A 13,886-nucleotide genomic window follows, 5' to 3' on the forward strand; every position below is an offset into this window, starting at 1 on the left:
AAGCAATTTCACTTTGCATATTTCATCTTCATACTATTCTGACTCTATACTCTAGCATAGACTGACCTCTGAGCTATTTTTTCTATTTAGGCAAATTTTGCACTTCTTCCCCAATATCGGATGTATTTATACACCTCAGTAAGTAGCATTTTACCTTACTTCCCTCTGCTCTAGTGACAGACATACTGCTTCTGTCATGCCAAGTTCTTTAAAACTCTTAAAACAGATTATGGGTTGTTAACTGTTTGGGATTTTTTCTTATCTTTTTCCTTCAAATATTGTTCCTCACCCTGCTGTTAGCCGTTTGGTCTGGCTCAAATCTCTTCATTTGAATTTCAGAGTTCCTCTGGGGGACCATCAGTGGTACGACGTTAAGCTTAATTGCACAGTGATCAGTCACCAGTGGAGATCTGGTTGCAGTCTTTGCTGGTAGCAGTGAACTACTCCCGAGCTTTTCAAGGCCTCGAAGAGTACACTTCTGCTGTCAGCAAAACAGGACCTGAAAACTGACAGCCTTATGTGTTGCTCCTGCAGACCATCTGCAGTGTTTTCAGTCAACCAGCCATTACTGAAATGGCCAATAATCTCTTTGTCTGTTGTGTGAGTTAGCTCATTGGCATCATTGTCACCATGATGGTGGTGGTGAAGTAAAAAAACTGACTGTATGCTACTTCTATTACTAGATGTGTGTAACCAAACATGATAAAATCTACAAATAGCTCTTGTCTATCATCCCAGTGCACTAACAGCTCTATAGAAAAGATGCTAAAAGTGTATTCAGTTTTGTAGAGAAGAAGAAGTAACGTGGAGATAAATAAACTCTTGTAAAGAATTTGGGAAAATGGATTGGTGAGAGGTGGAGGCAATAGCAAAAGCCATTAAATATTTGAATAACAAAAGTAATCTCAGGATAACCATTAATACTCCATTGGTGCTGGGCAACAAAAAAAAAAAAGGCCTGGTGCAGACTGAACTGAGAAAAATCACTCAAATATCTTCAGAGATGCAAAATACTGTGCAGTTACAATGTACCAGGGTACTAGATAAAAACTGTCAAAGCACTAGAAAAGCATCTTATTAATTACAATCTAGAATTTAATTTGCTTTGCTCTTTGCTTCCATGTTTTCACCTTAAAGATTTTCAAAGTCTAATAAGATAGAAACTTTTCTTGGAGGAGTAGGAGAGGGGTGGAATTTATTCCCAAAACAGATTTTGCAGGTAAAAAAAGAGAATCAGAATGAAACTTTTGAATTAGACTGGTCTTGCCTTCTCACAGACAGCAAGAGGCTGATGCACTGTGTTGGGTTTGGCTGGGATACAGTTAATTTTCTTTGCAGTAGCTGGTGTGGGGCTGTATTTTGGATTTGTGCTGAAAACTGTTGATAAGACAGGGATGTTTTTGTTATTGCTGAGCAGGGCTGACATGGCATCAAGGTTTCTCTTCTGCTCCTCATCCCACCCCACCAGTGAGGAGGCTGAGGGTGCACAGTGAGCTGGGAGGGGACACAGCCAGCACAGCTGACCCCAATTAACCCAAGGGATATTCCATACCCTGTGGCATCATGCTCAGCACACACATCTGGGGGGAGAAAAAAGAGACGTTTTCAGTGATGGTGTTTGTCTTCCCAAGTCACCCTTCTGTGTGAGAGCCCTGCTCTCCAGGGATGGCTGGACACCTGCCTGCCCATGGAAAGGGCTGAATTAATTCCTTCTTTTGCTTTGTCTGTACACATGGCTTTTGCTTTATCTGTTAAACTGTCTTTATCTTAGCACAGGAGTTTTCTCACTTTTACAATTCTCTCCTTCATCCCATTGGAGGTGGGGAAGGAGCAAATGGCTTTGTGGGCCTTTGCTGCTGGCTGGGGTTAGACCATGAAACGCACCAAGACAAGACTGGGCCAAGGACTGTTGTTTGAGACAATAAATAGATTTTATCTAGGTATCACCAAGTGCCAGGTATTGTCAGAGACCTCACAAAGAGGAAACTAGTATCTCATTGTTACAGGCAAAAGCCAGAGCATCTTCCTTTTCTTTATGTGGAGTGATCTCTTTAGAAATTTCTTGAAGAGCAAGGAAGGCTTCTAGAGGTCTTTGGTTTGAGAAGCATATGGAGAATTTGAGATAAAAAAGCCATCCCTGTGCAACTTATGTGTTCCATGTAAGAAGACAGATTATCAGAACAATCCCAAGGAATTGAGGTTGAACTCAGCTGTAGCCACTAAATTAAGATTTTGTAACTCCATGGCTGTACATTTTGTTTAGGTAGCTTAGTGTCCAGTAGCCAGTGTGGTATCTAAGCTGAGTGCTGTGTTCCCCATATTTTTAAAGCTTGTGAACATAAACACCTCAAAATGTTTTTGAATGCTATTATTTTATTCACTGTTGTCACTTGTGTTAGCAGATGAGCAACTTTACCTGACTTCATTAGTTGAAAATCACTTCTCAGAGGGGAAGTCTATAATACCAGATATTCTGAAATAAAGTTAGAAGCTGTCCATCTATCTTATTTGCAGGTAAATGAAAAAGGGATAGAAGAAACTGCTTTCTTTGTAGCCTATTCATAAGTGCATAAAAAGTCAATTAAGACAGTCCATAAAAATTGAAGAGGAAAGGCTTTAGAAGTCCACTGGTAGGTTTTCTATTAGGCTAATACCTTAAAGCTTCCTTAGCACTTTCCAACAAATCATTTTATTTGGCTTTATGAACACCTCTGGAGCTAGGTGTTACATCTTTTTAATATTTGAGGAGAACAGCAGTGTAAGTACCAGGACCCTTGGAAAAGTCAAGCAACACTGTTAGACAATGTTTATAAAAGTGATTAGCCCCAGAGGAGTAAAAGCCTACTTAAAGCAGAAATAAGTGAAGATTTCAGAGTGTTTAGGTGTCTATTTAACTTTAAAGATAACTTGTGTCTGTAGTACAAAAATGTAATATTAGACATAACTGAGAATCAAACTACAAGTGGATGAGAACACAGCAACTGTGGTCACCTCTAAAACATCTTTTCAGTGTTCCTTTTTTCCACTGGCTTTTCACTGTATTCTAAGTAAAATCCAAATAGCTTTTTTTTTCACCTTAACATGGCTACACAGCACAGTTCCAAGATACCTGAGAGACCTGGAGTTCCCAGAACAGCTTCTGCACATTCGATTCAGCAGCCTCAGCCACAAGAGCTATAGGCGCAGTTTCCAATATTAGGATAACAGCTCAAGATTGTTCAAAATACAGCTTTTCTAAAGTATCCTAGCACACCACTCCCAAATTTCAGCTACACAATACCATTTAAAAAATACTTGTGGTTACTGCACAAAACAAGTGATACCCTTATTTCAGAAAGTTCAGTTATACCAAAGAGGTCACTGGCACTGGCTTTGGTACTCCTGGTCTCCAAGCCCAGAGCTGGGTTCAGGGCTTAACTTTTGAAGAAGAACATCAAGGCCTGGAATGCAACTCATTTTTTAAAGTTTCCTAGATGGTGAAGATTGCATAAGCTGTTGTGCTTCATCCAAAAGCTAAAAAAATAATTGAAGCTAGATGACTGCTAAGATAGGATAGCAGCTCCAAGGGAAAAAAAGGACAGTAAAAAACTACTTTTTTTTCAGTGCTGCTACATAAGACCATCAGAAATGAGTAACAAGGTTCTCTAAAGCCATCTAAATGCAAAGACCAGTTGAAAATACTCAACCGCCAAGAAAATGGTACATTTCTCAAAATGTTTTGATCTCACCATCACTCTATTATTTGCTTTGCCTGAGTTCAGATTCAGTTGCTTGCTCTTCATCCATGAGCTAATTCCATCTAAGCACTGGGTCATCATGATAATTGAAGTTACATGAAAAAGGCAACTGAATGAAGTAAAGCTGATTATTCAAAAAGAAAGGGAAAAAAAAGTGACAGGAGTTTTAAAGCTAGATTACATGAATTTTGCTCATCTCAAAAATGCAGGAAATTATTTTCCCTGAATTTTGCAAGATCAAGTGTGCCACTGATTAAAACTTTGTCTACTGAAGTGGAAGAGCAGAACACTGATGAGTTTGATTGTCCTGCAAGCAAGATATTTTCAATGAGACTGTTAACAAAATGAAGCCACTATGATAATTTAATTCCTAGTTCAGGCCTTCCAGCAGCTTTTCAACATGAGTAATCTCCATCAGTTCAATACCCCCAAAATTATAAATAACAACCAGTGAATACATGCCATTCAAATGTCAGCAGGCATGAACTTATGAGGTAGTTCATAACTTTTATAGCCTCATCACCAATTAACAATGTAAATAAATTGCTAAAGCCCTATCAGATTATAATTTCCCCAAAATAACATTCCTGTGATTATGTTTGCTTGATTATAGTTATGAAGTAACTAATCAGAGCTGGGGGGAGAACCCTAGAATAACCCAAATTAGCAGGAATCAAGATGGTTAGCTTGTCATGAGTCCCTGCCTCTAGTGTAAGTATCTTTACATCTGAGAACCACCCCCCAGCTATTCTGCCAGCTCCTGGGTACATTTGGCTCATTAGCAAAGTACTGAGTGATGAAAAAGGAGTGGACTCAGCATTATTTTATTGGTCATGGTAAAGATGTTGTCTAAGGATGGATGTACTGAAAGGTGTGAGGAGATCTCAATGCTCAGATAATGAAAAAGGCAGGAGGCTTCACCTAATTCAGCACATTGTTCAAAGTTCATTGATAGAGCAGTAGCACCTTCCCATCACAAACTGTATCACAGACTCAAGCAATATTTAGCTACTCCTTTGGCACTACATGCTGTATCACGTGGCAAGGAACATGGAGGAGGGAGGAAAACGGACTCCCAGCCACACGTAGTAGAACTTGGGGAAATTGCATTTAACTGTCTTTTGCACAAACCCAAGAAAAGCTTTGATCAATAAAGAATTCCATTTTTACACAAGAAATACCACAAAGAGGCAGCAAAGCCTCAGAAATAATTGATAAATGTTTCGAAGGGTTTTGACAGAACACTAAGTTTTGATTTCTTTAGTGATATCATATTGGAGCCAATTAAGAAAAAAAAAAAAAAAACTTGTTAGGAGAAAACCTAGGCACACATTTGTACCAGAAATGATTTGCAGCTTGTAAGCCCAAGTCCTTTTCTTTACATATTGGCCAAAATCAAGGGAAAGAATAAACTGTTCTTAAAGCAGGTTTTTTAATGTTGAAGTTTTTTAAGCAGTAAGAACAAAGATTTGCTGTTGACTTTGTTCCTCATTTAGGAAGTTCCACTCCGAGTCTAGAAAACCCAGCATTTATAGAGTTGTTTTTATGATCAAATTAGTTTGCTAAAAATAAAAGCAAATTAATTTCTGAGACTTCACTGTACCTAATGAGAGATCTAAACTTTAGTCTCATATCAAGCCATTAGACTACAAACATTTGGATGCTTAAAACTTTACTTGCAAAAATAATATCCATTAGAGACAATTATTTTGTGAAAAACAAATGTGATTGTGAATGAGATCTCAAAGTGAGATTTTCCTATTCATTTTTCCTTCCATAATCTCCTCCAGAAACAAGCAGGATTTCTGTAGGCTGCAGAAGAGTCAGAACCACCACATTACTGTTCAACCTTGTATTTGACAATGCTTGAGAATGTAGAGAACAGACATTTGAATAGTGTTTGTTTTTACATAGCAGCAAGTCCAGCAAGGAGCTTGAGAGCAAAACCACTTTAACAGTGGCTTGCTTACAAGGAGAAACTGTTCATTGTCCATAAATTTACAGAGTATTAAATGTCAGTTTTCAACAAACAGGGTACATATTGTGAACATCAAGTCTGGAATTTTAAATTCTTGCCAATTCTTGTATTTGATTTCTGCTCTAAATCAAAGTATGTGCTTAAAGTATGTAGAAATAGCTGTAATTTGAGTTTACTTCCATTATATTGTATAACCAGTAACACATTGGAAAAAAGCTATCAATGCCCTCTTGGACAGCTGCTTAGAGAAACATGTCGTTGACTCACACTGCTTCAAACTTGCTGCTGCTGCTGCACAAATTGTAAGCCTTTCTGTACAAATTGTAAGCCTTTCAGAAAGGGTTCAAAGGGCATTTATTTCTTTAAAAGAACGATACTATCCCTGTCACAGTAAAGGCTTATCAGTTACTTGTTATTCAACATGCAAAATGAAATAATCTCAGAGATATCATCCTAAGGTTTGAAAGGTCAAATTAAGTCTGTGAGTCTTTAAAGCAGTACATGAATTTTGATAACAAACACTAGCATCTTCACAAAGCTGAAAAGGTTGATATTTTTGAGGTTAAAACTGGTTACTAATATAAGAAGTGGTTTGACTGCACAGCTGAATATTTACATAGACAAAGCATTCAGGAAATACATCCACCAGTACCCTCCACTCAGTGGAGCCTGGTAAGAGCTGATGCACTAAGTGTTTATTGTTTATGCTGCTGGAAGCAATGAGGCTGGGAACATTAATGGAATAGGCTCACAAAATAAACACTGAATTCAAATGGAAGGCAAAAGGCCTACTTTAGCTAAAGGAATAACACCAACCCAAAATAACACATGTTTAAAGCCACAAGAAATATTTATTATCAGCATTAATTTGTGCTATGTTTTATTTTTCTATACAACAAAACTACTGCATAGCTTTCACAGCTGGAAGAACCACTCAGAGCTGAGATGTACACAAATGAAAATTATTTTATCATCTGTCCAACATACATTCAGTGTTCCTGAGAAACCACTATATTCGAGTTGAAACTGCAAGATCAAACACCTACAATCAGCAGAACTAGTCTTGTTATCTACAGGAATGTTATTTTACTGCCGCTACCATATTTAGTTTAATCCCTTGATAGTGGAAGCTTGGATCTCCTTGATGCCAACCACTTATCTCAAACACATCAGTTCCAATTAAGAGGCAGCCCAAGCTTGTCATTTGTGAAAGGAATAGAGAAGAGAGGGGCAAATGCTCTCATAATGGTTTCATTCTGGTTTTAAAGCTGCCTGTTTGAAGCTTAAAAATATGAGACATTTGTATTACTGGGAACCAATGCCCAATTCTAGAAACAGTTCCAGGAAGCATACATACCCCAAAACAAAGCTACCAGTGTCAGAGGTACTAGTAGAAAAACGAACTAGGCTGACCAAGTAGATCATTTTTCCCTCTGCTTCACATAAATCTAATGCCACATACATAGACATAAGGTTAAATAAATTTAGGTCAATAAACTACCAGAGTAAGTTAAATAATTTTGAAAGGTCAACAAACTACCAGAGTAAGATTATACTTCTAAGAGTAAAGTATGTTTATTATTAAAACTCTCAGCTGTTCTAAAACCAAGATAAATGTCTAATCTTCATGAAATACAGTAAGTGAATAAATTTGTGTACTTTACAGTATAACTCTGCTTTCTACTGTCATGGTGCGCTATGGCTTTTTATTGCTATACATTATCAGCAATGAACTAGAGCAATCTGATTACAAATTAATAATTGTGGCTGGACTGGATGGTAGGAAAACTCTTTGCCTTTTGACTTCTGCTACGGTACCTTTTCAAATGAAACCACGACAATAGTGAAAGCTAATGTCAGCATTTTTGCTTTAAACTGCATTTCTTATGGCAAATAATGAGCAGTTTTCAGAATGCACCATGTAGCAGTGCAGGATGCAAGTTACATGTCACAAACCAATGCTGTGTCACAAGCCCTGATCCAAAAAGGGAGGTGGTGATCAGACAAAACTGACCAAAGTGATACAGAACATACCAACCCAGGCTGGCCCACGCCAGCTGCTCTCCACCTTCCATGAATGGGTAGAGGTACAAAGAATGAAGGCATTCCCATAAACCCCAAAGGAATGTCAGCATCTGTCTTCAATACTGCAGTACATACAGATCTCCCAAAAGCAAGAGTTCAGGGGCTTTTATGACATCAGAACACGGCAAAGCATGGACTCAACATTTACTCTATTCCCTGACAAAAATTCTAAGTGCTAATCTAAACACAGTATTAACTGGTCACTTCTTTGTATCTCCATAATGAAGATATGTACCTAACCACATGTACTTAGCCATTAGTAACTACCTCTGTGTCTAACAAACCTAAATACAGTCATTATCTCACACTGATACTAGCCCTTTACTGCTCTGAGGTATTACACAGCAGCACAATTAAGACTGAAGACTTCCTCTTTTCAAAAAATATACTCCTTTCACTTAGTACTGTTTTCCTGTCATCTAATCCATATTCTGTATTTCCAAAAGTCCCCCACTATAAACAGTTTATTATATACAAACCAAATATTTTCAAAAAACACCAGAATGTCTCTGATAAAAAGATCACTCTAAGTAAACAACACATCACTTTTTCTTTTAGATTGTTTCAAAGCAGATAACCAGTTAATCCTAAAGAGCAGTTCAACTCTACTCCAAAACACATGTACACCCTTGACTAGCAGTCTGAACACTCTAAAGTGGTGTCAGTAAGGTAGGGAACACAGCAGAACAGCAAATGTTGCAGCTGCTGGGGGCAGCTCTGTAGTTTATTTGGGAACCCTCACTCCACAGACCAGCAGAAAGAGCCCCAGTGTCATGTAGTCAGTTGTGGCTTTTCACAGAATAAAACAGAAGCTGAATTTCTATTTGACACCAGCAAACTCTTGATTTCCAACTTTTCCCTTTATTTACTGACTGCATGCTGTGTAAGTATTTAAGTATAAGCAGACAGAGCTCTGACAATGGGCAGAGCTCTGAGGATTTTTAACATGTTTAAGAGGGAGGCAATAACCTCCCTACACTCATAGATAAAGCAGTCTAATTTCTATGCCTCCTTTTTGGTCTCCTTTTGTTTCTGTGGGCAACCTTTTTTGACATTTTTCCCATCAGAAAAAAGGGAACAAGGTTTTATCTTTCAACACTGAACTTTAAAAAAACCCAGAGCTACTCTCAAACCCAAGTTCCTCTGCATGCATCTGCTGTACCCCTGAGACAGCAGTAGCTAAGGAGGTGGCTCCTGATAGTTTCCCTGTAGGAGTCAGGAAACATCTTACTTCAAGAAGCCCTGCTGTCCCTGTCATTACTCCTTCAGAGATAGATAGTGACTCCTTAGACACCTGGCTCCCCTCCCACTGCTATATGGCTCTAAAATTACATCAAAAGTGAGATTTGCAGTAACTCTAAGATATCCACAGTGATTTAAGTGAGTCTGTGTTTCTGCCCTGAACTCCTGAACAGCCTCAGTTGAGATCAGTACCAGGCAGAGAACAGACTGCACAAAGCCACTCCAACCCTGGGGCCATTACTCAATTCTTAGCAAAAGGCTCCATACAAGGTGCACACAGTTCCCTGTAAGAAAATGCTTTAGTCCTAAACTCAAGTATTGCAAGTGCTTTGTGAGTTCTTTAATAAAGGGGTGTGTTTTTCAGGAACACACAAGTATCAAATGCAATAGGTTCCCCAGGTGTCAAGGCTTCCATGTCTTCCTGAAGCACTATCCCACAGATTCCATCAGCATTCCAGCAGGAAAGCTGGTTCCCGTTGCTTGCAGGAGGGGTGGGGGCACCCAGCCTGCTCTGTCCCCAGTGACAGCTGGGACACCACCAGCCTTCCAATTAAGCCCAGGTGTCACCAGCTTAATTGGGAGGTGGCAGGGTTGCACAGCTGTCAGAGGATGTGAGTTTGGCCAGTAGTATTTGCATTCCTCGTAGCAAAGGCAGAGCACAGTGAAAAGAGCCCAGGTCAGCTGTCAGAGCCCAAGCTGAGCTTGTGGGTATGACAATTTAAGGAAAAAGAAAATCACCAAAAAACAAGCCAAAGTCTTTCCTGTGTCAAGTTCCACTCACAGCCAAAGCCATCTGCTCCCTCATCCCCAAGGACCTAAGCTACAGCAGCTGATGCCAGCTGGTTCTGGGGTCCCTGAGGCATTTCAAGTGAAGAACTGTCTGTGGCCCTTGCCAGACCTAGGCAAAGTCATGCAGAAGGTGGTTCTACACCGTTCAGCTGAAGGCTGCATACAAATACTAGAGGAATTCTTACCTGGGGAGCAGCCAGTTTTCAGCATCGCACAAAGCAGCCCCCTCTGCTCACCACACAGAGGATAAGCAAATCATCAGGAAACGCCACATATCCAGCCCAAGTCATCCTACAGCAGCAACTTCCACGTTCAGAAATACTAGTTTGAAATCCAGCTGCTTAAGGAGTTCAGAATCCCTGTTTTAAATACAACCTCTTCTAACTGCACTCAGAAAACACAGTCCAGTTTGACATTTTATGCAGAGTACAGCTCTTTCCTTCCTTCTGAAAAATGGTTTGGTAGGGTAACAAAGTCCAGACTCATCTAACACTCCCTCTCACTTAGCAAACCCAAGACAGACTCCCAAGTCCCACTGCATATTATAAATCCACTCAAATCTTAATCTTCTGACATTTTGATCTTCACTATTACCATTTCAGGTCCTAACAAAGTTTTCAAAACTTCTCTACTCTCCATCATATAAATGGCAATTTTAAAAAAAATTTGAAACTAGAAGAAAATTCTCCAAGTATTCAAAGTAATTTTATAGACCACTGCTGATTTAAATAGGACAGGATACCCCAAACATCAGTGCTTAAAATTAGTCTGAGGTTAGTTATCAGCTCTGCAATGCAACCTATTTTTGCTTCAGCCTTACAGTGGCACAGCTCTCTTCCTAAGGGAACCAGTTTCAGCAAGAGCTGACCCAGCTCCTCTTTGCCAGAAGGACCAAAGCTCAGTGCATTCCAGGGGGAGGGAAAAACAGAAATCTGATCAAATACATTAAACCACAGAATGGCTTGGGTTCAACCAGACCCTAAAGATCATCTAGTTCCAACCCTCCTGCCACAGGCAAGGACACCTTCCACTAGACCAGGCTGCTCAAAGCCCCATTCCACTTGACCTGGAACACTCTAGGGACTGGGCACCCACAACTTCCCTGGACAATCTGTTGCAGTGCCTCACCACCTTCACAGTGACAAATTTCTTCCTTATGTTCAATTTCAATCTACCCTCTACCAGAGTAAAACCCTTGCCCTTGTCCTGTCACTGGCTGAAGTTTTTACCACAGGCCCTGGTAAAAATCCTCACTCTTTCTTCTAAAACCGCTGGAGGTATTTTAAGGCCAAAATAAGGTCCCCCCTTCTATTCTCCAGGCTGAACAATACCAACTTTCTCAGCCTGTCCTCCTAAGAGAGGTGCTCCAGCCCTGTGATCAAATTTTACTATAAATTCCTCATGGGATTATGCTGTCAAATCCTATTTCACAAAAAATCACTACAAAATTACAACAGTGCAGTGTGATTTGATCTACAGTGTCACTTATGCTATTGTTTGTGTTGATCCTAAACAGCACCTGAACACTGCCCAGCAGAGCAATTTTTACCTGGCCACACACACTTCACTTTATAGGACACGCTACTACAGTTCTGTCTGAGAAATATTTAGGGCTATGTTGGAAGAAAGCATTCTCCTAACACATCTGCATGCATTTTGAGTTTTCCTAAATAATTTTAACAAGTTTGCAAGGGATCAACATTGTATGCATCATATTATATCATCATTGTGCTGCTTAAACACCTGTACTTTTAGTATTAAAATATTAAACTACTGCCATGTCAATCAAAACAGCAGTTTAATGGGAGACTAAATGGGCTTCTCATATTACAATCAAAACAATAGAAATACTGACATACTGTGGCACAAAATTAGTATAAATAGACTTTATTGAAGTCAGTACCCTTGTACTGAAGCCGAAGATTGTGTCTACAGAAGCACAAGTTGTAACATTTCACAACTTCTAAAAGGAATGTCAACAATTACAACGATCATGCATACCATGGTCGATAATCACATTTTTAGAAGCATTTTCAACCATTTCTAAAGAAATGCTTATAACATTGTTATATATAGAACTACTTTCAATAAACTGCAAAACATTGATTAGCTTTTCCAGTATGAGCTACAGTGTCAACACAAAAGGGAGGCATAAATGTTTAATTTATGAAATCAGAATGGAATATTTACTGTAAAGAAAAATTAAAAAGCTTTCAAATAAAGGCCATTATTGAACCAAAGTGAAGAGCACAACTTGAACTTTGAATCCTTTCATCTCTTAAAGCTGTCCTCTGAATAACTTCAGTTCAAAGCATAAATTCAGTACTGTGAGTATTCCTTGGACTGAAGTTTGGCGATGATGCGATCCAACTGTCTCTTTGCTTCGCACTGTGGAAAATTGCTCATGTCATAATATTGAGGGGCAATTTTCACCAGCCTGTCAAAAAAGGAAAAGCTTGTTACTGATACTCAAACTTTAAAATGCTTTTTATTTTACAGAAATTCTACAACTGAAGGAAACAAAAGTTATCCATTATTTTCAGCTCATTCTGCTATTCTAAGACTAACTGAAATTTACACACATGCACACACATTTAAAATAGCAGTGCCATCCTGAGCAAGTGTCCAAGTTCAAAGCAAAAAGCATGCACATGAGTCTCATGAGACGCTCCTGGTATGGCCATGTGCCCCTCACAGATTCTTGCTGCTGCTTCAGTACCTGCCATGGCAACCCACACAGCCAGAGCCTCTGCTTAATGTCAGTCTGTCAGCCACAGAAGTCTACATAAACAACCACCTGTGTCAGAGTACAGCCTTAGCTGTTCTAAACTTAAAAGTACAACCAAGGCCGCAGGATCCTGCTTTAGGTTAGACAATGTTTGTTGAACCAAGGTTTCTAAGCAGGGATTCAAACACATTTTCCATCAAGATACTACAGACAATATAAATACATATGTTGTGTTTTCCAGCTTATGAATCTTTAAACTCTTCCTGCACAACAGTAAAATTACAGCAACTGAAGACCTTCCCATGTCCCCAGAGCTTACTACAACCTGGTAATTAAAGTACAACCTTAAAGACAGACAAGATGCTTCAGATCTCTGCTTGTCTGCAGATTTTCAGGCTTCTGATTTCCTCAATATATTTAGTTGATGAATAAGTATCATAACAGGGAAGTTGTACCACTAGTATCATCTCTTTTCTTAGAATTTTAAGAAAGCATGAAATGCTGTCCAGAGCCTTCAGAAAAAAGCAGACAGAAGAAGTCCTAGATCTTGAGAAGAGAAGCACTGCAACTCAGGTATGCAAGTGGGTGCTAGGACATAGCCCCAAACTTCAGAACTCCAAGCAGCTCCAGGCTTACTGAAGTAACTAGCTCTAAGTCAAGCTGTGCACTGCACAGAGTCCAGGCATCAGAGGTCTAAACACAAAACCCATGAAAAGGCACAAGTACCCACAAAGAAAACCCTTAGTCATCTACAAGATCTCAAGTCCATACCATTGCCATTCTTCAAACCATTTTTGTAAAATTAGCTTCAAGTGAAAATAATTACCTCAACTTAAAAAAAGGAAAAAAACCCCAACAAAACAAAACAAGAACTCTATAGTAGCTCACGACTGTTGCAATACTTTGGCTTACCATTCTGGCTTGATGTCTGTACATGTCCGGATGTAATTCTTCGTTGTAAGGACAAACTCATTATACAGCACCCATTCTGGTTTGTGATCAAGAACAGTGGAGGGATGCAACTGCACCACCTGGTTATCTTTTACTGTTAAGTAATGCCCTGTTCGCTCCAAATGTGCCACCTAAATAAAAAGACATTTTTCCATTAACACAGACAATTTTTAAATGAAGCAATTTCAAGCTGATTGTTAAGTGTTTTATAGAAAACAAACTAACCCAACTTTCAAACCTCATTTAAATTTGGCACGTCACTTGACCACTTCAAGTATTCATGGTTTTTTATGACACAATCAAGATGCCAGATGTTTTTCCTAACTACCATGGTACGTGTATATTCTAATACACAATTCAAGCAACATACAAAAAT

The 13,886-nt window shown here is 39.1% G+C and overlaps 1 protein-coding gene across 1 annotated transcript in view; it reads right to left on the minus strand.

The window, feature by feature from the left end:
- Window positions 1-11,702: 11,702 nt before the first annotated feature.
- DHX15 (DEAH-box helicase 15) overlaps window positions 11,703-13,886 on the minus strand; it is a 44,661-nt gene continuing 42,477 nt past the window's right edge. The window contains exons 13-14 of the mRNA XM_041459341.1: window positions 13,472-13,641; window positions 11,703-12,268 (exon numbers count right to left, since the gene is read on the minus strand). Of these exons, the coding sequence (XP_041315275.1) occupies window positions 12,151-12,268; window positions 13,472-13,641 (288 nt within the window). The 3' untranslated portion in view covers window positions 11,703-12,150. The remainder of the gene's footprint in view (window positions 12,269-13,471; window positions 13,642-13,886) is intronic.

This window comes from Pyrgilauda ruficollis, unplaced genomic scaffold (genome assembly GCF_017590135.1).
Source record: "Pyrgilauda ruficollis isolate IOZ18807 unplaced genomic scaffold, ASM1759013v1 scaffold1, whole genome shotgun sequence".
NCBI lineage: Eukaryota > Metazoa > Chordata > Aves > Passeriformes > Passeridae > Pyrgilauda > Pyrgilauda ruficollis.